The sequence below is a fragment of the Tachypleus tridentatus genome, chromosome 2 (genome assembly GCF_004210375.1).
Source record: "Tachypleus tridentatus isolate NWPU-2018 chromosome 2, ASM421037v1, whole genome shotgun sequence".
Taxonomy (NCBI): domain Eukaryota; kingdom Metazoa; phylum Arthropoda; class Merostomata; order Xiphosura; family Limulidae; genus Tachypleus; species Tachypleus tridentatus.
Window position 1 is genome coordinate 78,338,107 of NC_134826.1, and position 25,355 is coordinate 78,363,461.

At 32.8% G+C, this 25,355-nt stretch overlaps 1 protein-coding gene across 3 annotated transcripts in view; it reads left to right on the plus strand.

The window, feature by feature from the left end:
- Positions 1-11,474, plus strand: part of LOC143244298 (vacuolar protein sorting-associated protein 29) — a 45,103-nt gene extending 33,629 nt beyond the window's left edge. For all 3 annotated transcript variants that reach the window (XM_076488697.1, XM_076488696.1, XM_076488694.1), the window contains exon 4: positions 10,387-11,474. In XM_076488697.1, coding sequence (XP_076344812.1) covers positions 10,387-10,504 — 118 coding nt within the window. In that variant the 3' untranslated portion in view covers positions 10,505-11,474. The remainder of the gene's footprint in view (positions 1-10,386) is intronic.
- Positions 11,475-25,355: the final 13,881 nt, after the last annotated feature.

Here is a 25,355-nt window from a genome sequence, read left to right on the forward strand (position 1 = left end):
CAAACAAAAGGGACAGTTACTGGCATCAAACTATGCCAACATTTTGATAGGAGACTTAGGGATGAGATTTTTGGAAAGTTGGATTGACATACTAATGTTTTGGAAATCTATAATGATGACATATTTTTCACTTGGGTTAGAGACAACAATTCATCGCTGTCATTTTATAGACATGCCAACATCTTCTATGGTTCTATTAAATTTACTCTAGATTACTCAAATACCCAAATATTTTTTTAGATATAAACCTGACATTGAAAGGTGGTTTTCTTCATATTGATTTGTACCAAAAACCAATGGATAAACCACTATATTTACATTATAAAAGTTATCACCATCCACACATGAAATGCAATATCACATTCAACTAAACACTTATATTGAAGATATGCTTTGGCAGTAAGAACTATGACCATCACATTAATTCTTTCAAACAGACTATGACTGAAAGAGGTTATAAACAAAACACTATAACCCAAACACTTGACAAAGCTAAGAATATACCACATGAATATGCCTTGAAACAATTACCTAAAACAAATTCTTTTATATTCCACTAATTATCTCCTATCACCCAAACCTACCCCAAATACTAAAAAACACTAACTCCTTAATGATCAACTAAAATCCATTTTTACAGAATTTCCTTTTGTTTCTTTCATAAAAAGTAAAACTTTCCAATACCAAGTAATGCCAAATTTCTAAGGTTTTGCAGGAAATGGACAAATTTTTCCAATAAAGATAACCAAAAGCAGTTCAAAGTCACTAAACCTGTAACCTGCTCCACAAAAACATGTTATTTAATCCAGTGCCAAAAATGTAACTTCTAACATGCAGGTCAAACTAAAATAACTATACAGGAACATTTTAATAACCACAAATCAAAATAAAAACAAACAAAACTTATGGTAAAAAATTCTTTAACATGCCTGGACACTCTTTGAGACAAATTTTACATTTAACAGAAACAGGGAAATTAAAGAAGCTTACTGGATATTTCTAATAAATACTATCAAGTGGCATCAGTCTCATTCCTAGGATTGTTGACCTTCATATTCCTCTGAAAATATTTTCAAAATTAAATTCATAATTAAACTTATTTTACAATATTAGTATTATTTATGCTTTAATTTCTCTACATTGGTATTATTTCCCATATACTGCATCACATTATCATCTCTATCTTCCACTGCAATTTGACATTATTTGTATTTTTAATTTTATCTTTATAAAGATTGATTAACATTTCATATAACTATTATCAAACTTAAGTCTTTTTTTCCTACTGTACACACCTGTTTGGTGCAAACTAAACCTGACACCAACAGCTCTAGGTCATGACTGGCTAGTTCTCAAGACTAACTCGTATTGAACATCCGATTCATGTGATGTAGACATTTATGCCTATATGTTTTAATACACTTGTTAAGTATAACCTTTTATTCTCCTGAAAAAGAACAGTGAGCTATTTGAAAGCAGTTGAGTTTTGAGTCTTATTTGAAAGGCATACTCAAAGAATAATATACCAATGTATCTACTCTGATTTAAACTGGCCGTTACAGGATTATAAAATCTAATCAAGAGGATATTATTAACTAGATTTTCAAGAAATATCATAGAACAGAAACAGTCTGTTATTATTACAAAGCATCAGCTTCTCATGTGTTTATGGCCAACCAAATATTCACAAAAAAGCCACATTTTCTATCCAGTCAATACTTACATCATAGCCAGATATTTTGAGGATATATAACATCACCTTAGATCAAGTAACACAAATAATAAAAGCAATTGTAAGATACTATGATAATTTTTTTGTCTCCAACCTCTTCAATTGCTCACGAAAAATGACGTGGTCAGCCAACAGCTTGAAATTGAGATAATTCTGAAAGTTTGTGTTCAACTGACAACTTCTATTAATATAATTTAACTTTGTTTATGAAAACAACTTATTTACAACATGAGGAAAAATATTGTCAACAGCAAAGAAACTTATCAATAGTCTCACCCCTAACACCACTACATAGTAATTTCTTTCTTCAAGTAACATTTTGAAGATAAAGTTTTCAAAACATCTGCTCCAAGACATACTTTTTGGCTCAGATTTGTTGACAATACTTTAAAAGCATGACCACTTATTACTAGAAAAGATTTCCAATTTTATGAAACCACCTGAACAGATAACTTCCAGTAATGGTGATGGAAAATCCCAAAAGGCTTCCCTTTCCTAAACATAAGATCCCTAAGCCACATAATTCATAAACTACAGGTGTTTACAAAAACAGCACCTGTTCTGTTTGTTTTCTTTCACTATGCTATAATTTGTGGCTTAGGCTGTCTCTGTGGTGGGTATTTTGTTGTTTATTTTGGTAGATCTGTATTTTCAGAAAGTGTTTGAAAAGGTGCTGCATAAAAGGCTTGTACAAAAAATGTCTTTATAGGTATGAAGGATGAGTTAGCAAATAGGATAGAAGAGTGGCTGGATGGAAGAAAGCAGATGGTTATTACATATGAAATCCAGTCAAACTGGATTAATATCACAAGTGGGGTACCTCAGGGTTCAGTCAGAACCATTACTCTTAGTGATTTACATTAAATTTGCAGATGATATTAAGGTCTTGGATATTGTTAGCTGTGAAGAGGATGCTGCTGATTAACAAAAGGATCATTTATCAAGTTGGGTAAATAATTAACAGATGGGTTTTAATTATAATAAATACAAGATAATACATGTGGGTATCATAATTTGGATTATAAATATAACTTGGATCAAGTTTCATGAATGAAAAGTATTTTGGTGTTATGGTTGATCAGCATCTTAAGCCATCCTAGCAGTGTGCTATTGCTAATGGTAGGGCAAATGGGATATTAGGTTGTATCTATAAGAATGCTGGATACAAGTGTAAAGAGGCTATGATTTTATTGTACAGGTCACTGGTAAGGCCATATTTGGAATATTGTGTTCAGTCTTGGGCTCCTTACCATAGGAAAGACATTGAATTGTTGGAAAGGGTCCAGAGAAGGGCTACTAGAATGGTACCTGGGAAGAGTTATGTGGTCTTGGAAAAAGAAAAGTATGATGGGATCTAATTGAGGTGTATAAGATTGTAGAAAGAATTGATAGCATTGATACATCATCTTTTTTTAATACTTAACAGTGAAAACAGTATACTAGGAGGCACAATTATAAATTTTGGTACGGTGAGAGTTATCTTCAGCTAAAACAGATTTATTTTTTAACAGGATGCTTGGCCTTTGAAATTAGTTGCCTTCAGATGTTTTAGAGGCATTATTAAGAAAAAGCTTGATAATTATATGAATAATAAGGGTTGGCTTTAGGAGTTTTTTTTTGTTGTTTTTTTTAAGTTTATTGCATGGAACAGTATAAATGGACCAATAAGTCCCATATCATGTTGTTTAGAACCATCTTTTCCATTTCTTTTATTTTGTTGTTGATGATGGTTTAATTTTATAAACTTTTGAACAACCTCTTCTTGCTTGTTATTCTTAAGAAATTTAGGGCTATGGATGGTTTTATCTAACTTTGTTTTGTTTTTTTGTTATTTTAAGGAATAGAACTTTTGTTGTTGTTTCATATTTTATTATATGGGTTGTGTTTAAAAATATTTATTTTAAGTGGATGTCCTTTAATAAATCACTTACTGATATTGTGGGAGCTAGTTGTAGATAGATTTTGCAGGGTTGTTATGAATTGCAAAGTTTCACTTTTCACTAAAAATATGTTTCGTCTGTCAAAAATAAATGGCTTAAGTATGGACAGCCCTCTATCACCTGGATTATGCAAATTATTTCTCAACAAAATAGAAAGGCTACTAACACAGCTCTACGCTCTTGTATGCACACACTAGTTCAGTTATATCAATGATGTAATATGTAATTTTGTAGATCACAAACATTAAGTCATTTGTACAACATCTAAAAAACATTCATTCTAACATCAGATTCACTTGAGAAGAAGAGAATGAAAACAACATTGTAAATTATATGAACATAACAACAGAAGGAAACTCGCACAGTTTTAATAAGAAAATCTTCCACAATTCTAGTAATAACTATATAAAATGGGACTCAACTGATGTAAAAAGTGGCATGTTATCATGCATTTACGACACAGCACTTCACATGTGTAGTAGCAATAGCCTACATCATGAACTAGAATCAGCATCTGATACATATATTAACAAATGTCACTTTCCTAAACACAATTGTCACTAGAACCTTAACCAAGTATAAAAACAAAATGAATAACAGAAAAAAGAAGGGAAAAACAACACAATACACAAACTCAGACACAATAATAGGAATACTGCCATATCATAGCTGTATAACTAAAAACTTAATAAACATTTGGAAGCAAACATAAAATAAACAGCAAAGTTAATTTTATTCAAAAATCAAGCAGTAAAATCAAAAGTCATGTAATGAAGATTTATGTGGTAAGTACAACAATGGAGTCATCTGTAAGTATCAATGTAAATGATCAAATAGCAATTACATAGGCAAAATTGAATTCAGGATTAGGATCAAAGACCATAACAATTCCCCATCATACATTTATGAAAACAGCACAACAAATCAGCATCCACCTAACATTAATAGAAGAAAAATAAAAGAAGCATTCAATGTGCATGAACTAAAACTTAATTTAAATCGAAACATCTACAATTTCTGAATTGGAATGAAGTGTTTATGCAGTATGTCATAAAATGAAGAGAGTTAACTGATGATAGCCACACAAGTGGTCAAAATATCATTAAAAGGTAAATAAAAATAAACAATCTACCCTAAAGTTGTGTCTTTAGCCTTCTATTTAAAGTGTGTAGTGGATTTTTTCTCATAACAAAACCTGAATATAAAATTAATCAAATGAAGCTTCAGATGTGTGAGAGACTTAAATGAGTGAAATAGCCATATTTTAGACAAACATTTTCACAAGCTTTAAAAGGGTTTTTCAAAACTTAAATTTTTCTTTTCACAGAAGAGGAGGAAGGAACAAGAAAACAAAAATAACTTTCCATTGTTTGTTGATCTATGTTAATTGCATCCTTCTCTCAGTAATTGGTTCAAATATACATTTTTTTCTTTGTTTACTGAAGTTTCGACTTCTTTTCAAGAGAATCAAGCTCTCCTTTCTCCTACTTTTCTTTCAGGGCTATTTGACATCATTATAAAATTAAAGTAGCACATGTACTCAGCTTTCAGTGAATAATGATCTGCAGATTCAGTTAATTATGTAGTTTCTTTCCCCAAGGTGACACAATTTATCTTAATTTCTTCACCAACTTCCTTGCACTTGATTTTACTATATATTACTGTTCCATCTTGTCATCAGGTATGTGAAATGCACTTCTTGTTGCCATAAGTATCTTCTTTAGAATTTCAACTTTGTATACATCCCTATTGAACACCTTGAAGAACAATGCACCTTTTAAACTCCTTTCTGTGTATGTCACTGAAATGCATTTAAAATTTAATTAAACCACTTTACTGTTAATTTATTTTAATAAAATTATTATTATCAAGTATATTATATCATCTCAATTTTTATTTCTTTCTTTCAAAAGAAACATTTAAAGTAATAATGAAATCTCAGGTTTGTGTCACATAATATATGAGCTGTAGGCAATGTTGAAATTTGTTAAGTATAACTTGAAACATGATGAGATGGGACCTTACTTGCCATTTATACATGTATAGTTCAAAGTACTGAGTGCAGTTGAAACATGAAACAATTCTTTTCAACCCCATCTTCTGTAGTTGATATTGAGCATTAAAAGTTGCTTGTACTTTCAATGCGTACATGTGTATAGTCATTAGGGCTTATTTGACACTATAATCTAACTACAGTTATTTTAAAATTGGTGTCAAGTTGTCATCCTAGAATAGGTGTAACAACTTTGTGCTGTTATTGGCTGGTTTTTTTTATTTTTCACAATAGCACTTCAATTGTTTTTTACTGGAGTATTTTATAGTAAGAGAAACAGTTAAACTGTATTCAGGTTTTACTTTTTTAGTTGGTTATGCCTCATTTGTTTTAAAATTCATATTTAAAAGATATAACAATTTCATAAATTAACCAAAGCTTCCCCACTTTCTGCAAGATGTACATTGTCAAACATGTACAAAGTAAATGGCTTCCAGAGGCTAAGGTATATCTGCCGTTCATACCTTTATATTGCATGCATGTACCCATTGATATGTTAACACAAATAATAAACAGTAAAGAATAATAATAATAATAAAAGCAAACTACAAATAAAAAGGTAAAGATGTGAAATTATGCATATGACCCAAAGAATATATTTGAAGATTTAAAAGGTGTGTACATATTTTTGTTTCTTAATTTTAACCATTTCATTGCACTATATATTGATAGTAATAACTATAGTTAGTGATATGGTAGAGAAAGTGGAAAATAGAATATTAAAATGTACTTTAACCCATTCACTGTAGCTGGGATGCAGACAAAGGGTTAAGGAAGTTTTTTGATATTCATTTTGGAGGTTCCAGAGATTATGGAAGTGAAATGTGAAAACTGTAAAGTAATAAATAGAATTTTCATACTAAAAATGAAAATCACTTTGTGGATGAACTATTCAGAGTATGAATGGAAATAACCCATTAACAATCTCTCAACATGTCCTCAGTCAATTTTACCAACCACATGAACTCTTTGTACTCATATAAGGTCTTTATAAATTTAATACTCCTAACTTTAAATATAGTGTGTATACCCTTACCAAATTTGGCAGTCTTTCAGTTAACATTACAAATTTTTCACGTACAAAAAAAAACAACAAATTTTTTAGTGAAGTACTTTTAATAAACTAAAATAAAGATTTGTCCATGAATATATTGGGTATTTGTTTTGAACAGTACATATGTAAAGTAATTTTAATATTAAAATTAAAAATACTTTTCCTTATCTCATAATTTAAAATTTATTTTCTGTAGTCCCTTAAACTTCCCAAATATATTTCATGTATTTTTCAATTAAACTTTTTACTTCATCTGTTATTTTCTATACCTTAAGTCAAAAAAGGATTAGTCAATTTGACTGATCTCATAACTGCCAAAAACTAAAATAAATCATTTTTTTTTTTCTTTCTAGAATGATTTCAAATTATAATGTGAACTACACTAATTTATCCTAAGTATCTTTAAGCTATTTATAATTTAAATTTCATTGTTTTATTGCCTTTTTTTTAATAGTGTCTGACTGCTGTCCATGCCACTATGAGTTGTAACTCACTTGGGCCACATGCAGCTAATTTTACACCAACAAATTACATAACCCATATGTTGGTCATGTACATGCCTTGTGAAGTACTTTTATTATATATTTTACCTAATCTAATCTAAAGTAACTTAAAAAGATCTCTATTTTTTATATTTTACTTTTATAACAATAAGGTATAAATACGAAAAACAAAGTATCCAATCTTTTGCTATTGTCATTGATTGTTGAGGACATTGAAGCCTACTTTTTTTATACCGATGCACAAAATAGTTTTTCTTTAATTAAATAATGCATCATGGAACATAAATTTATAAAAAGTAAAATGCAGACAATTTCTCCTTAGTCACAAAATTTTTCTGGCTTTCTAACTATATGACAAGAGTCATTACAAACTCATCCAATTTAGTTTCTTACTGGAACGTTGCTTGTATTCTGAGTGAAATTGACTACTATCTGTTCAGAACAAAATATTATGCAATATGTCATTTGATATATGAGAACCCTGATTTTCTGTCAGTAATATGTAATGCATTATTAAACATAGGAGAGAACTATTCATATATCCTGAAACAGAGGATGTGATAGGAAGAGTCTGATTTTCTGTTGATAGTTCTTTAGCTAAACAAAATTGAAGGATATTAAATTATAGATATTCTGAAAAATGATGACTCTGCAGTGAGTAATTTCTTACTCTTTTTAAGGAGTGGTGTGAAAAATCAGTACCTGCTGCTGAGATAGGGGTTTTCTGCGAGACTGCTTTGTAGTGTTTATATATGTAGTGAAATTAAATAATTATATCTAAGTAAAGTTAAATGAATAAACAAATCATGAAGAAGGACTGTGTTAAAAACAACAAATCTCAATCTCTGATTAACTATAACCATAAAATTTCCAATCCATAAACCAAAACAAATTAAGGTGAAATTTTTAAAAATGTGCAGCATATTTTGAAAAATTTGATGTTAATGTGTTTTGGTTTATGGCTTGAAAATTTTATGGTGATTACACTTGAAAGAAAAAACTACAGTACCTGGTGTGTCCCTACCCTCGCACTTGGTTTGTGCCTGATGGTTCAAACATTTTCCCAATATTTTCTTCCACTTTAACCTCTCCTTCCCCAATTACTTCTAATGTAATAATGGAGAATCTTTGCTTTCCCAGTCTCAAGCTGCTAGGGCAGTTTAAGGGAAGATTTCTTTATTGGATAGTGCAGTCCTATTGTCTTGAGACCAAATGGACACATTCATCTTTTGGGAAGTAAATCAAGGGATTATCTGGTGATGTAGTACAGGACAACCCACTGTGTTTAGAATCAAGCCATTCCTTGTTGTTAGGGCCAGTAGGATGTGTTTTGGGTGATACTCCTTCCATATGATTGTGGTGGGTATTTCATTTAAGTATTTTTATAATATGGAACTGCCTGATTTCTAGCCCAAGCCACACCACACACACTAACTCAGCTGGTTGCCTGTGAGATAATGGCTGGTTGAGCAGTCTTACATTCTGCCCACTTTACTGATACTTTAGTATCTTGCAAGTGATTCATGTGATACTTCCTTTCTTCTGTCTTCTCTTTCTAAAATGGATACCAGAATAATATTTGGGATAGAGTATTCATATTCCCTGCTTGAGAAGGATGCTGTCTCATACTGCTACTTCCCCATTAGGTTATTCCTGCGTTGTGGGTGTCACACTCCATGGGTTTTCTGTTTCTAAATTTTATTCTTTCACAAAAGAGCTTGCATATCTAATTTCCTTCTTTTCTTCTCCACCATCTTCAGTATGGAGTTCTAGCTTTTGTTGTTATTGCAGAAGGGTGAGTAGCATTTCTGAATTTAACATTTTTCTTACCTAAAAATGGACTTCAGATAAATACTGAACACTCCATAGTACTTCCTACCCTTCATCCCATGTTTAATGTATTCTGTTTGCCTTCTTAAGAATGAGCCTTTGCTGAAGTGCCAGTTCTCATGGGGATAACTGTACATGAAAAATATATCATCCTACAGTTAATGGCAGTTATATCATACACTGGTGCAGTACACATAAATTGGATGAAGGAATGGGTGGGAGCTCTGGTTAATGCTTGTGGTATACACAGGAAATTACAAAGTAGTGAATGAAGTAATAGCTATTTGTGATGCAGAGAGGTATTTAGGTGAAATAAATTAAGATGAGAAACATTTTAACACTTTAGTGTTATAGCATAGCATATGAGTAGGTGTTGCAGATGCATCAAGAAATGACACCTTTATTGAAGCCAATTTTTTATTGCCTCAAACTTCACAAGTCGTTTTTGTAGACTGGCTACCATTGTGGATAGGTTCTCTTTTTTTTTTTCTTTACATAACTCTAAGTTTTGATTCTTTAAATACTAACTTTCCATTTTAGTTAACTTTTAGTCTTTGTTTTCATGTCTTTAATTTCTAAATGTTAGCACTTTCCTATTGGTAACTTAATCTTCAACTTAACCTTTTGTTTTTGGTTAAACATCTTGATTTTCTAAATGTTAACATTTCCTTTTAAGTGACTAGTCTGTTTTAACATCGAGGTCTTTTAAATATTAACACTTCTTTTCAAGCAGGTTTTAGTCTTTAATGTAAAATCTTGAATTATAACATATTTTAGGTAATTTCTGTTCTTTGTTTCAACATCTTAAGTTTCTAAAGTGTTAGTATTTATTTTCAGGTATCTTAAGTCTTGACTTTCTAAGTTGAATATTTCTGTTTTTTAGTTGAATTGTAATGTTTGTGTTTATACAATATATAAAGACTATTATACAATAGCTTTGATAAGTTACAATTAGTTAGTTTTACAAGATGAGCAATACTGTAACATTTATTTTGTTCCTGTAATGTTTATATGCAAATTATTGGTACTAAAGTGCAAGTAATAGTAATGGTTTGAGTTCTCAGTTCAGATTCACATATGAGCATTTGATGAGTAATTTCACTGTGTGAGCAGTTTATCAAACATTGAAAGATCCAAGAAAAATTCTCTCCTCCCATTTTTATTCACCTGAGAACATGCATGCACACACAAATCATACTGCTCAACTTTGCCAGTTTTTGTGTTATAAGCTTGTGTGTGTGTGTATATATATATATATTATTTTATTTTTCCAGCAACATCATTCCATCTTTTGTTTTGATGGATATCCAGTCATCAACAGTGGTAACGTACGTTTATCAACTGATTGGGGAAGATGTCAAGGTGGAAAGGATAGAATACAAGAAATCATAAACATCTATTGTGTTATTTTGTAAATTAGACTAGTATTATATGAATACAAAGAAGAAAACATCCCCCTGTCATAAACTATTATTTTGACCAATATTATATCAAATAACTCAAATAAAACTGGTGAATGAAAGGTTTGAATTTCCAGCCAGTGTTTTTTTATTTATTGGATTGCTTTTGTGTGTATGTGCACATTTAAACAATATTCTACAATAACTTATTTACAAACAATAACAAAACAATACATCCACTTGTATACACTGAATATAAATGTAAAAATTATGCATTCCTTGTACGAAAGAAAAGTTTCCAAGAAACTATTATTTAAGTATGTTTTTTGTCTGAATCTACCCTTATTTTTCATAAAGCTTATCCAACTAACCTAATAACTTTCAGCTTGTTTTAAAACACACATATTTAGGTGTATTCATGTAAACAAGATTTTGTGCACTGATAAAGCATACATATGAATGAAATATTCTGCAATCCTTTTTATGTACATTTATTTCACTATATCAGCTGAAGTTTTTCGGTTTTTTTTAAATTTAAGTAAAGTTATAATAATCTGTACCATAGCTCTTGTTTTTATAAGAATTAATGGATGTAAAACCATATTGTGATAAAGATAAAATTAGTCTTATATATAACAGGAATTTCTTATTCAGTTGGTGCAAATAATAAAATATCTTGCATTCCCACAAGTGAAGCTCTTTATATCGTAACATGATTGGTTATCTTAATAATTGGTTTACATTATAAACATGTTCTTATTATATTGCAGCTTGTCTTAGTGTAATCAAATTTCATTGATGATATGGCCTTTATTATTTATGATCATGTATTGTAAATGTATCTTAGAAACTGGGTTATGAAAATATCAAATCTCATGCTCAGAAATATTTAAGAATTAAATAATGCAATAGGAATCATGCACATATATGTAAATCTGGTCAATAAAACATCTTCAGAGTAATGTGGAACATGTGGTTTGTTCATACTATACAGATTATCCTGAGAATAATCTAGAGAAGGTCAATAATTATAATTGTTTATAAATGAAGAAAATAGATTTTTAGTTATTTTCAAATGAATCAACATGAGATGAATATGTAATGAAGAAAACTATTATAAATGTACAAGATTTTGTCATCATTAAATACAGGTAGCTTACGCAGACACAGGAGTATATATTTGGTTTTTAATTTTGTGCAAAGCTACACGAGGGCTATCTGCTCGCGAATATATATACAACATGGAACAAAAGAGGTCACTTGACTGAAGATTGCGTAACACCTTAGTAAAGGTATCTTTGTATATCTGGGCATTATTTTAGACAGGACTGGATTAAGGGCAACTTATGCCCAAAGTATAGCCCAACAATGGTGCCCCCACTCAGCCCCTCCACTGCTTAACTGACAAGACCTTAAAATTCAATAAGTGCTGAAAGTGAAATAAAAGTTTGAAAATTTATAATCCTTCTTCAGTTTTCTTCCATGTCAGACCCCACAACTATATTAAATAAAAACTTTTTTACTTATTTAACAGATTGAGCATGGATCAAAATCAAGCAATGACTGAGGCCTTTTACGTAGAAATGATGAGAGAAATCACTTCTTTAGTTAATGATAATTAAAAAACTATTTTTACTCTATAATTGTTTTCACTCTGAGTTAACAGTTTCTCACTTTTAACTTAAAATCCTATAAGCAAATTATTTACTTATACCTTAATATTTATTTAAATTTTAAAAAGTTTTCTTCTAGTTTTTTTAATTGCAAAGTCTTTGATCAAGTCCTCAAAACTAACTTGGCATAACAAATCTGATTCTGTACTTGGCAGAGACAAAACATCAAGCCTGCCTTGTTGCATAGTTGTTATGTTGGAATTTTTAATGTGCTTGAGTGGAGAAAATGAATGCTCAGCTGTGCAATTTGTGACCATTAATGTTAAAAATATATGCAATGCAATGTCTATGTTTAGAAATGCACACTCAATTTTGCCTACTCAAATGATTTTATAAAGTTCAGCATGATTGAATCTGATTTTTACAGTTTTTGTTGCACTGAACCTATGGTGTACATGTGAGTAAGCATCAATTAACTTCTGGGAACACTTAGAATACCTTTCAGTTTCAGCAGATAAAGTGACATCATTTGTCACATCACTTAGAAAAGAAAATCTGTTTGCTATTTCTTTGTACACCTCTCCAATTTTTCTCATCTGGGTTTCTAGTTTGTCAACAACTGTGTGGTGATATGAAATTTAACTCTGAAATTCAGATCTACTTGTGCATCTCCATCGTTGAGTACATTCTCTCTGACATGCTTGCAAGTTTGAGTTGCATTGTAATTAACCTTTGGTAGTATTTCCTTTGCAACTGCTTCAATTATTTCAAAGTCATCCCATAAAGTGCATAATTGGTCAGCTAAAGATCTGTACAGATTTGCACATGTTTTAAAGTTCACATCCTCATTTTGCAGAACTTGCTTTATAAAACTTTTGCAAAATCTCATCCCACATGATCAACATAAATTCTAGCTTTTGCATTTTATTTGCAATATTGTCTGCTTCTCTTCTAGTGTCTGCCTTTTGTGACTGGTCTTCAACTTGACATTCTAAAGCATTTAAAATCTTAAAGAAAGACTTCAAAATTGCTTTTGTTGCCATAGCATGTGCTTCACCCATCTGATATCAGAGAGGGATTTTGACACACTTTCATTTCCAAGACAAGCTTTAAGAATTTTCCACTGGCTAGTTGAGGCTGAAAAATGTATAGAGCAAATGCATTGCAGAGAAAAAATTAACTGCCACATGACAGCAGTCAACAGCACCTTGGGCACATATATGGCAAACTTATTTTCTTCTAAAATCTTTTGCAGCATCCCCTTATAATGCCCAGACATGTTAGCAGCATTGTTATAAGATTGACCCCTATATTTTGAAAAATTACGTTTGCAAATTTCACATAAGTACCGCAATACCTGTTTTGCAATTTCCTCACCAGTATGGCTTTTAAGTTCCAAAAAGGTTAAAAAGCATTCAATAGACTGCCCATCTTTAAACTATCAAAGTACAACACTTAACTGATCTGTATATGATAGATCTGGCTAAAATAACTGGAAGAATTTACTTCATCAACAATGAACGTGTGGACCTTCTGAGCCATTAGTTCAATGAGATCTTCCTAGATGGTTTTGGACAAGTGAGAAGGATTTCCATATTTCAAAATGTGCCCTGCTAAAAATGGATCAAACTGACTTATGAACTCAAGCAGCCATAAAAAATTTCTATTCTGCAGTGAACCAAATTTTTCATCTGTTCCTCGAAAAGCCAGGTCACAATTAATTAATATATGAATAACGGCTATTACACACTCCAAGACATATTTCCAGTAATTGAACTCTTTTTTTTTTTTTTTTTTAATTTGTTTTTCCAACTCTTGTCACAAGCCTAAACCTTGTCTGCGAGTTAAGTATGTTAGCACAGAATCTTGGTGAGTACTAAACCCTTCTCTTTCAACAAAATTCGAGGACACTTTAAGGGGCAAAACGTTTACAGACAGAGCCATAAATTGACCCTGTTGATGATGAATACAATAACCACTCTCTCTTGTATTGCTCACTATTGGCTTTTACCCCAAAGAAAAGTATACATACAGTATCTCATTGGTTTGCCACTATTGAAAGTCTGGCAAGATTTGCCAAATGGCCCATTGTGTTGTTGACAGTGAGTGAGTCCACAAGCAATTCAAAAGACACATCATCAGCAGAGAAATCAAGCCAAAACCCTGGATCTTTTGCTATTGTTTCTTCATCTTTTGTAGACTGAAGCATTTTACCATAGTCCAGTAGATTTTAATTTTCAGCAATTATTTCAACTTCACACTGTCTTGTAGAGCAGCTTGCATCAACATTAACACTAGAGATATCAGGAGAATTTACAGGCAAAGTGAAATCAGTTGTAAGACTTGTGCCAGTTAAGCCAGCCTGTGACACCATAACATCATCATGATGTTCTGACCTTGAAAGTGGACAAAGTGGTACTTGTAAGTGTGGAAATTGGTTCAACTTCAGTCTTGTCAGAGTCAGATGCAGTACAAGTGAATTCTGTTGGCAGAGACAGGTTTTGATTTGGAAAATCATGTTGCATAAGTTGAGTGAGAAAATTAGCTTTCCAGTCTTGGCCACTAAATCCAAAGCCTTTTATTGTTATTTTTTTGCTAGTTTTTTCTTTCGTGCACCACTTTATTGATTGTTTGTTTGTTTGTTTTGGAATTTCGCACAAAGCTACTCAAGGGCTATCTGCGCTAGCCGTCCCTAATTTAGCAATGTAAGACTAGAGGGAAGGCAGCTAGTCATCACCACCCACCGCCGACTCTTGGGCTACTCTTTTGCCAACGAATAGTGGGATTGACCGTCACATATAACGCCCCCACAGCTGAAAAGGGCGAGCATGTTTGGCGCGACTGGGATGCGAACCCGCGACCCTCATATTACGAGTCGCACGCCTTAACATGCTTGGTCATGCCGGGCCGCAAAGAACAAAGGCCATATCTAAAGGAGATGATTGTTTTCTTTATTTATTGTTCCATATTTTAAGAAAAATAGTGTAATAACTTTTATTTTTAAATATTAATAATCTATATACACATAATGTATAATAATTGAAATGTGATTATATTAGGTTGAGGAATAATTCGTGAGCGTTTTTAAATAATTTCATTCAAGCATTACATGCAAGACTATACAATACTTCAATGCATGAACACATTACACCCAAAACATTTATTATGATACTTTATTTCATGTAATACCTAGGTATATAGTATGCATTGTTTTAAACGAAATTGCAAGAAATTAAATGCGAAAAGCAGATGGTGTCGAAAATGCTCGATTTTGTCCACTTGACATTCCATTTAATGAGCTGAAAATGAAAGCAAAAATTAAAGACATATGAAAACCAAACACACCATCTATTAGAGCAAAAAATTATCTACCAAATGACATGAAATATTTTGCGAAAGCGTTTCATTTATGAATATTTTTTTTAACTTGAAAAAACGCTCACGAATTATTCCTCAACCTAATATATTACAAAATACTAGCCCACTAAAACACGGCCAAGACAGGGTAACTTTGTGAAAACTAAATGGCAGTTTTATGTTGTCTTTCGCTAGTACAACGGTAAGTATACGGATTTACAACGCTAAAATCAGGAGTTCAATTCCACTCGGTGGGATCAGCAGGTAGTTTGATGTGGCTTTGTTATAAAAAACACACACCCACACATACAGTTTTATGTTATTGGATATAGTAACATGAATGCATATGCACAGCATCAATGCAAGTTATGAATGTTAGCCATGCACGACTAGAAGGTCAGTATAACAAAAATATTAAATACATAACGCTGTGAAACTTGAGCTACTGAGACTAAAGATTTCTATTTTCGTGTTATAATTTACAGTCATTCTAGCACGAAAAGGAGCATAACTTATATTTATTTCTAATTTTTTTATGACGGTTATGTTTGTTTTTTTAATTTCGCGTAAAGCTACTCGAGGGCTATCTGCGCTAGCCGTCCCTAATTTAGCAGTGTAAGACTAGAGGGAAGGCAGCTAGTCATCACCACCCACCGCCACCTCTTAGGCTACTATATTACCAACGAATAGTGGGATTGACCGTCACATTATAACGACCTCACGGCTGAAAGGGCGAGCATGTTTGGTGCGACCGGGATTCGAACCTGCGACCCTCGGATTACGAGTCGAACGCCTTAACACACTTGGCCATGCCAGATCTATGATGATTATGAGGTCGGTCAAAGTGACAGATCCCACATAGAGTAGATAAAATAAATAAAATAACAAAGTATAAAATTTTACTGAAAACAGACGTTTGAAAGGCATTTGAGGTTTTATAAATTACACAAAAAAACTGAAATTTTTTTCAAATAAAGAATAGTTTTTTTAATCATAATATGAAATACTTCGCACTCGAACTAGTAACGGAACAGACTATTTTCACAAACAAATCTTTAGTAAAAAATCATCATTAAAAATCTGACTTGGGCAAAAACTTAACCTTTACTAAAAATCTGACCAGTTTTGTGAGAATGCACGTACTTCAAAGGTATATCATAAATACTTAATGGGGCTCAGCATGGCCAAACGTGTTAAGGCGTTTGACTCGTAATCCGAGGGTCGCGGGTTCGAATCACGGTCCCACCTAACATGCTTTCCCTCCCAGCTGTCTGGGCGTTATAATGTGATGGTCAATCCCACTATTCGTTGGTAAAGAGTAGCCCAAGCGTTGGGTGGTGATGACTAATTGCTTTCCCTCTAGTCTTACACTGCTAAATTAGGGACAGCTAGCGCAGATACCCCCCGCTAGTACAGCGGTAAGTCTACGGATTTACAACGCTAAAATCAGGGGTTCGATCCCCCTCGGTGGGCTCAGCAGATAGCCCATTGTGGCTTTGCTAAAAGAAAAACACACACACACAGCGCAGATAGCCCTCGAGTAACTTTGCGCGAAATTTAAAAACAAACAGATACTTAATGTGTATAAATGAGTGTATGTTATACCGAACCCGTTGCGAAAGGGTAAAGGATCTATGATTAATATTAAGGGTGATTTTTTTTTAATACTAAAGGGGTTTTCGGCTTTACAATACTGTTACAGTCTATGCTGTGCTTACATACGAAGGCCATGCACACTACAAATTGATCTACATCATGATTATCATTGCTGAAGTTACTTCTGTGAGGCTCTTATGCTCTCAGTAAAACCTCTCTCCTTGCTCACTTTCCACAATCCATGTAGTTTCTGAAGAATGCAGTTTCTCAGTGCCTATTTCAATAGCGTTATTGCTGGTATGGCTGGACGATTAGCTCAAGTGATTGATTTACTAAAAACATTGATTAAGTCAATTAATTTTACGAAAATATTTCCAGTTATGCTTATTTCAATTATTCGAGTAATCAAAGTATTCTCATTGTGATTTTCCCTTTCTCTTTCGATCGATTAATTCAAGATTGTTCAACTTAATCAAACAGTTATGCCCCATGAGAAAAATCAACTTAGGAAAATTAAAATTTTCCCTCATTTAAATATTCTAGTTTGATCATTAAGTTTAGGCAGCTCACTCACAAGTAGTTAAACATAGCATAAGATGCTTTATTCTTTCCCTTCTAAACAACGTCAAGCATAAATAATCGATTTGAACGTGTTATATAGACTATAGAATCTTCCTGACAACTATTATTTCATTGTAAATCAGGGTATCGCATGACAATGACAGGCTGTTGTATTGTCTGTTGACTTCCAACAAGGGTCAATCTTGGTGCAGTAAAGACATTTGAGAAGGGCAGTCAGTCCAAGCTATTATTTCATTGGAAATCAGGGTATTGCATGACAGTGACAGGCTGTTGTATTGTTGGTTAACCCCCAGCAAGGGTCAATCTTGGTGCAGAAAAGACATCTGAGAAGGGCAGTCTGTTCTAGATGTAGCTACAACAGTTGTTTCTTAAGTATTATATTTCTCCAACAAGTGGATTAAAGATACCACTTCGTAGTGAGTTATGGTGGAAACTGCTTCAGGGTGAGGATATCTCTTACATCCAGTTTGTGCCGCATGGTACTCCTGCTGCTCCGTCCAAATACTTTATGGAATCCAGAGCTGATCTGCATTGGACTATGTTCTACTGATTCTAAACATTTCAAATAGATAATATTTGAATGGATGATCTAAATCTTACTTCAGCACATCATTAAACATTGAAGAGAAAATCAGCTTTATCGACAATGAAAGTTCTTAGCCAATGCCTGACAGAGATGATGAATATATTGTGAGTGTGATGAAGTAGGCATACTCAAGGACTCTAATACTTGGACAAGTAGTTGATTTCTGGCTCATAACAGTAAAACAGCTAACATCGTTCTCCAATGAAAGAACCATCAAACCTTCTCTATAACATGGCGTTTCTTAGTCTTTACTCAATGAACTTCAAGTTTAAAAACATTTCTCGCACTTAGGTATACTTAGTGGCATAGTTACAAAAATGTAACACACCATATATACACTAGGACACATAAGCTGAAGTTTTGTTTTTGTTTGTTTTTTCAATTTCGCGCAAAGTTACTCGAGGGCTATCTGCGCTAGCCGTCCCTAATTTAGCAGTGTAAGACTAGAGGGAAGGCAGCTAGTCATCACCACCCACCGCCAACTCTTGGGCTACTCTTTTACCAACGAATAGTGGGATTGACCACACATTATAACGCCCCCACGGCTGAAAGGGCGAGCATGTTTGGTGCGAACGGGATTCGAACCCACGACCCTCGGATTACGAGTCGAACGCCTTGACACACTTGGCCATGTCGGGTCTATGAGCTGAAGTCCAAACTGAGTGGTTTGCATTAAAAACCGTTCAAGAAGAATCATTAGAAATAACATTTGGAATTTTGTTAAAGAACAAGATTATCATATGTCTGTACCAATCCCAAATACTCTTTTTTTTATATATATATCGGTGGAACTTCATATACATTCGAAATTTTTGTAAATGCTATTGCAGAAAGTGAATATTTAGTAGAAAAGTTGTGAAAACGTTCTGGGTTGAGAAGACGAAAGTATAGAAGTAACTCGCACTATATGGAAAAGCTCTCTAAAATTGCCAATTTTGCTTTATCGATAATTCAGAAATGCATCTTAATACGATATCGATCAACTGCATCAGTGTTTGGTTCATCTTTTGCCATTTCACTGAGCGTTTGTATTCAGTAACGAACTCTCAAATTAGGTAATTCTTTATCTGAATTATGTGCAAATTAATACTGCTTAGCTTCAAGAAATTTTACATCTAAAGAGTTTTCCCTGATTTTCTACATTGTTTACCAAGTGAATCGTTTGTATAATATCTTTTTTTTTTTTCAATTGCAAGTGTTTGTGTATAGGATTACAACTAATAATTTTTTTTTTTTTTACGGAAAATAAAGATTGTCATAATGACCTCAAATGATTGCAACTTATTTAAAAGACCATTTTCATTAGAAACAACAATATTTGGAAACTTAGTATCATTTCTAATACCCTCTAAGAAAGATAGCAAAACATTCAATTATCTTTCCTTTCTTATAAAAGAAAATAACACGTATTAATTTTTTTTTATCAGACCACCACCTGGTAGTTGAAACTCGCAGAAAGAAGTGAATAGTTTTAATGCTAACCATACTGTGTAGGCTAAAATACATTATTAGGTTTTAGTGAATGACTAAAGAATGAATACACATGGCCTCCTTCACATGTGCTTGCAGACCATTATACATGCCACTGCACAAACTTTATTTCATATCAAAATTCTCAAAGAGTTTCTTAGAATTAATGTTAACTGAGTTTGGTGTGCCATAGCCATCATAGTGTCCAACAGAAAGCTAAAATACTGCGAGACCCTACATCCTCTAAAATAAAATTACGCACTTCCTCGGCAGCGCAATGAATTAATTCATTTTAAAAGTAATATTGTTATCTCAACAACTTTTGTTCTTCTCAGTGGCTTTCAAGTGATCCGCTAAAACGGTTTCATATTTTCAATCAAATATGGTAATTCCATAAAATTATCTCGATGAAACATCTCTAAATTATCAGAGTACCCCTTCAAAGCAAGACCTGGTTTGGAGAAATACTTGACAATAGAAATAAGTCTAAAAATAATTTCTGTTTCTTAATACGTTTTGCTTTCTGCTACTTTCTTGAGCTTGATCTTCAGCAAACAACTGGTCGTCAGTTCCTTTCCTTTTTTACATAAAAAGTAGATGCGACAGCAAATAATATATGTGAATCAATCTTTTCATAACTCATTAAAATAGAAGTTTCATTTTTCCAACTGCATGAACCTGTTAATATAAATGCTATAGCTTTGAAATTCGTAAAAAAGAAAGCATTTGTGGCAGAAAACTGCATCCTTAGTTGGCAAATATGATACCTAATCTCTATGGCCAGTCCCAGTCGTATAGTACATTTTTTGGAATGAACAGGAATCACCTTTTACAATTATTGGAAATCTTTATCTTGATATATCTTCAGCTCTAGATTGACAAGGCCCTGTTTACCAAATTTCATTCTGTCTTTGTCAAAAAATTAAAACCTTTATCACAATACAGACCAGGATCAGATGGAAATGTTTTGGTATTTAAAAACATACAGCTTTATATATTAACGTTGATTGGATTAATCTGACTGAACATTTATACCCGGTTCTGGTTTATTCTTATAAGGATTAAGTTGCTCTGGACCACAAATTGTGGCAGTTTGTTGCACTGGACAATCTGATGGTAGAATCTGGAATATACGAAAAAGCACACAACAAATGCAGGAACAACTTTAAATTTCTGATTTATGTATTAAAATTTATCAAATAAAAATAACACATCTGAGGAACCATCCACTTGAAGAGTGATTTGCTCTTCACCATCTGGCTGAGGAATGACTTGCTTTGGTCTATTCCACTGAGGACTGACTTGCTCTAGACTATTTGGTTGAGTAGCGAATTGCTTTTAACCTTTAATGAAACAGTTATTTGTTTCTGTAATACAATCTGACTAAGAATGAAAATCAAAACTTGTCATGGAATAAAATGTAAATACCCATACACAAAATAAAAAATAAATAGAAATATAATTTTTATCTTAAATTTATACATGTAAAATAAGCTTACTTTATTGACAAATTTGGGCCTTTTTACAAAAAATTTGCCACATAATCTACTCTTTCATATGGAAACTTCTCCGGAGTGATATTTTTTGTTATGTGCATTGCAGAAGTCAAAATTAAACACCCCTTTGGCACAGCATAGTTTTATTTACTTGAATCGCTTTCTTGGAGATGGTTACATTATTATTTGAAGCTTAAACTAGATTACAAATTAAACGGAAAGTTAAAATTTACAAATTACTACTTTAATAAAAAATCTGCATCTACCTGCAGAACAAAACAAAACGAAAGATTAATTAATATCAATATATTATGAGAAATAACAATAATAAAATATATTGTTTCTGTATTAATCAGTGTCAATAAGATTGAAGGTGATATCAGCAAAATTCACAATGTCTTTGACACTGATACACTGCACTTTTAAATCGTTTTCCCAACAAACATGTTTGCCGTTTTAGTCATAGGGTGTTATAGTGTTACGATCAATTCCACTATTCGTTGGTAAAAGAGTGGCTCAAGAGTTGGTGGTGGATGGTAATGACTAGCTTCCTTCCCTCTAGTTTTTCACTCCTAAATTAGTTACGGCTAGCTCCGATAGCCCTCGTGTAACTTTTTGTTTCAAAATCGAACAAGCAAGTACTGCACTTGGTTCAAAATACGGCTCACTTGCATACACTGCAACCCCAGTTATTCCAAAATAGGTAAGAAAAAATCTCAAGAAATGCCAAGGTTCTAAGACACCAATTTACCTAAACACTCGTATTTAATTTTTGGTACAACTAGTTTTAGGTTAGATTAAGTGAGGTTCACACACAACACAACTATCAGTTTATCCCTTAAGTCATATCCGATTTTAGGTTCAGAAGAAGAGGAAGGATTTCAAACGCTTTTAATGTTATTTAATCAAGAATGTATGTTCCATTATTATTAATTACTTCCTGCCAACGATTCACAAGCTTCTGAATGTCACTTCTATTAAATTATTGGGTTTTGGAGGAAAAGAATGTAGAGAGAGTAGTTCTGACATCGTCATGTGTTCCCAGGTCTTTTCCATCAAAATCGTTCTGCAAACTTCGGAATAGATGAAAATAAGATAGGGCAAGGTCTAGAGAATAAGGAGGATGTGGACGTTTTTTTCCAATCTAGCTCTTCAATCTTTGCAGATGTGATTCTTGCTGTATGGGACCCTGAATTATTCTGGTATGACACAACACCTTTACTATTGATCAAAGTAGGCCTCTTTTCTTTCAGTGTACCATTCAAGCTCTCTAATTGTTGACAATAGAAGTCTGATATGATCGTTACATTGAGTGGCAGCAACTCAAAGTGGATCACACCAACAATCTCCCACCAAACGCTTAACAAGACTTTCCTAGGATGGAGGGCCATGTTGGGCTGTGCTTTAGCCAGTTTAACTGCACTGAGTCATTGTCTGTGGCGCTTAACATTTTTATAATATTTCCATTTTTCATCTCCAGTCACTAACCTGTCCAAAAAAGGAGAGTTATATTCATGAGAGTGTAGAGAAGTGCAAATGTCCACTCTTGCTCATAGTTTGGCTTCTGTCAAATCATAGCAGATGACGGTGAACTGTTGCATGGGTTGAATTAAACTTCTATGCTAGTTCTTCAACTATTATAGCACAACCTTCATTAAATGCAGCCAGCAGCAAGTCATCATTAAACTCAACAGGACGACCTGGACGTGGCGCATCACTTAAGCTGTCGTCACCTGATCAGAACTTCTGAAACTACCTTCGACATTTTCCTTCATTGAGAGACTCCGTGCATGTTTCGTATAGTTTCTGCTGCACTACTGTTTTTTTTTAAACTCATAAAGCATTATATGCCAAATATGCTCCTCAGACACTTCCATCTTCTTAAGGGTTGATTTGATTAATGATCTAAAAAAGTGGAGTTGAGTTAGTTTCTTTTATTTCTTTGAACATTTTTATACACGTTCTACTACATATTTTAGTCATTAAAGCCTTCTACAAACACGGAAATAATGATGATCTTTCTATATTAAATTTTCGGACATTACTTATGGGATGACCTGATAAAACACTGACAATCCTTATTACACAGCAGAGTATATAGCTAAAGGTGTTTCTCAGTAATGTACTATTTTCTAGAAATTGTGTAAATGATTAACAACTTTAATATGCCGAAAGCCACATTAAACTAGCTATGGCAACTGCCATACCGGCTACGACACTATGGATTGTTCAGTCTTCTTGATGAACATAAAGAGAACAAAACTTTGAAATACCTGTAAAAGTGCTGAAAAGCAGTTTGCACTCGACAAAGAACTTCTAAGAATAAATAGGAGATCGTATATTCTCTTCTTCATATCAAGTGGTGTTTACTTTTCTCTTTTATCAACATTAAAAGACATCTCTTGAACAGCATAGCACAAGACATAAAAAACAAATATTTTCGAGGAACTAAATACAGAAGTTAAATAATACTTACACAAGACTGGAACGTTTTTACCAAGTCAATAATGGTAAAGCTGGTGATTTAACACCAATGGTATTTCAAAGCTGGTGATGTAACAAGCACACAGTTACTTGATTCCCACAACTATAGAAGGACCAAAGTTCTAATATTTGAAAAGAGGAATAATTTGTTGCAAGTATGGTAATTTATTTTAAAAGGACAAGGTACAGTGTCAGGATAAAATATAAATAAACACAGGAAAACATTAACAACAAAAGTTCTTTCTTTGGTGGCAAATGAGAACCAGTATTGATTGTTAGATAAAATAAACAAGTAAATAATAGAAAAATTAATACTATCTTACAACTGATCTCAATCTACTTGTTATCTGAGAAGGGTTTGTGTATGAAATGAAAACAGACATTATATGTAGTACAAAATATTGTAAATATTTTTTGAAGAATGTCTTATTGTTAGATATACACGACAGTTTAAGTAAAATTTATAGTTATAATTTAGATAGTCATATAAAGCCTATGTTACATTTATGACTTCTAGAAGCGCTAATGTGTGGGAGGTTTCTTACCTAACTGTTTATTGTTGTTTTGAATGAAGCACAAAGCTACACAATGGGCTATCTGTGCACTGCCCACGACGAGTATCGAAACACTGTTTTTAGCGTTATAAGTCCGCAGGCATACCGCTGAGCCACTGGGTAGCATGGTGGTTTAAGTGTGTATTGTTATTTCATAGCATTTTGAAGTTTTAAGAAAGTTCCAGGTCTCAGTCTGACAATAAATATATAGGCGATCAAGACAGTGAAAGTAAGACAAATTTCATCATATATACTAGGTGATCGTGATTTTATCCATAAAGAGTGTATAGCAGTGACTTTTAAAGTATAATAACCACAGGTCTAATGTAATAACAAAGATACAGAAAAATAATTTGTCTGGTTAAAGGGTTTTTTAACTTTGTGAACTTTGACGAAAAAACGACGATTATTTAACGCACGCGTGTGAGTTTTCTCACAGTAAGGCTACATTGAGCTATTTGCTGTGTCCATCGAGGACAATCGAACCCCTGATTTTAGCGTTGTAAATCCGAAGACTTACTTCTGTCCCAGCTAGGGACTATTTAAAACTCTGAATATAACCGTGAGAACCAATAGTGAAACAAAAGTTTTGTACATACGCTTCATGTATTTTGAATACATTATTTTGAAACAAATGGATTGTGTGCTGTTTTTTTTTTATTATTGTTGACACTTATCACCAACAAATCATGGATATCTACTATAAAACATCTGGCCCTTTCAACACCTGATACAGACAAACTCATGTTGTAACAAAGAAAATGCTCTTTGATAGAATGTTTAGGCAGAGTTTTTATGACGAGTGTGCCGGAAAGGAAGGCAACTCTTTTAAAGAAAATGTTAATAAACTTTCACAGCTACTTTGATTCATCCTGTAGCTAAAATAAATCTGATTGAAAACACTCGGCCCATACTTTCGTTCTAGTTGACTAAACGGAAACATTCTGCGACATCTTTAAATTAATTCCACGAACTTGAGCACTGTAAATTCATCTATAACCTTGAATTCTGCTACATAAAGTAAATGTATGATTCAATTACCACATGATACTGATAGAATTTACAGTGTCACACATTAAAAATTTAGGATAAGGTAAACTTCAGT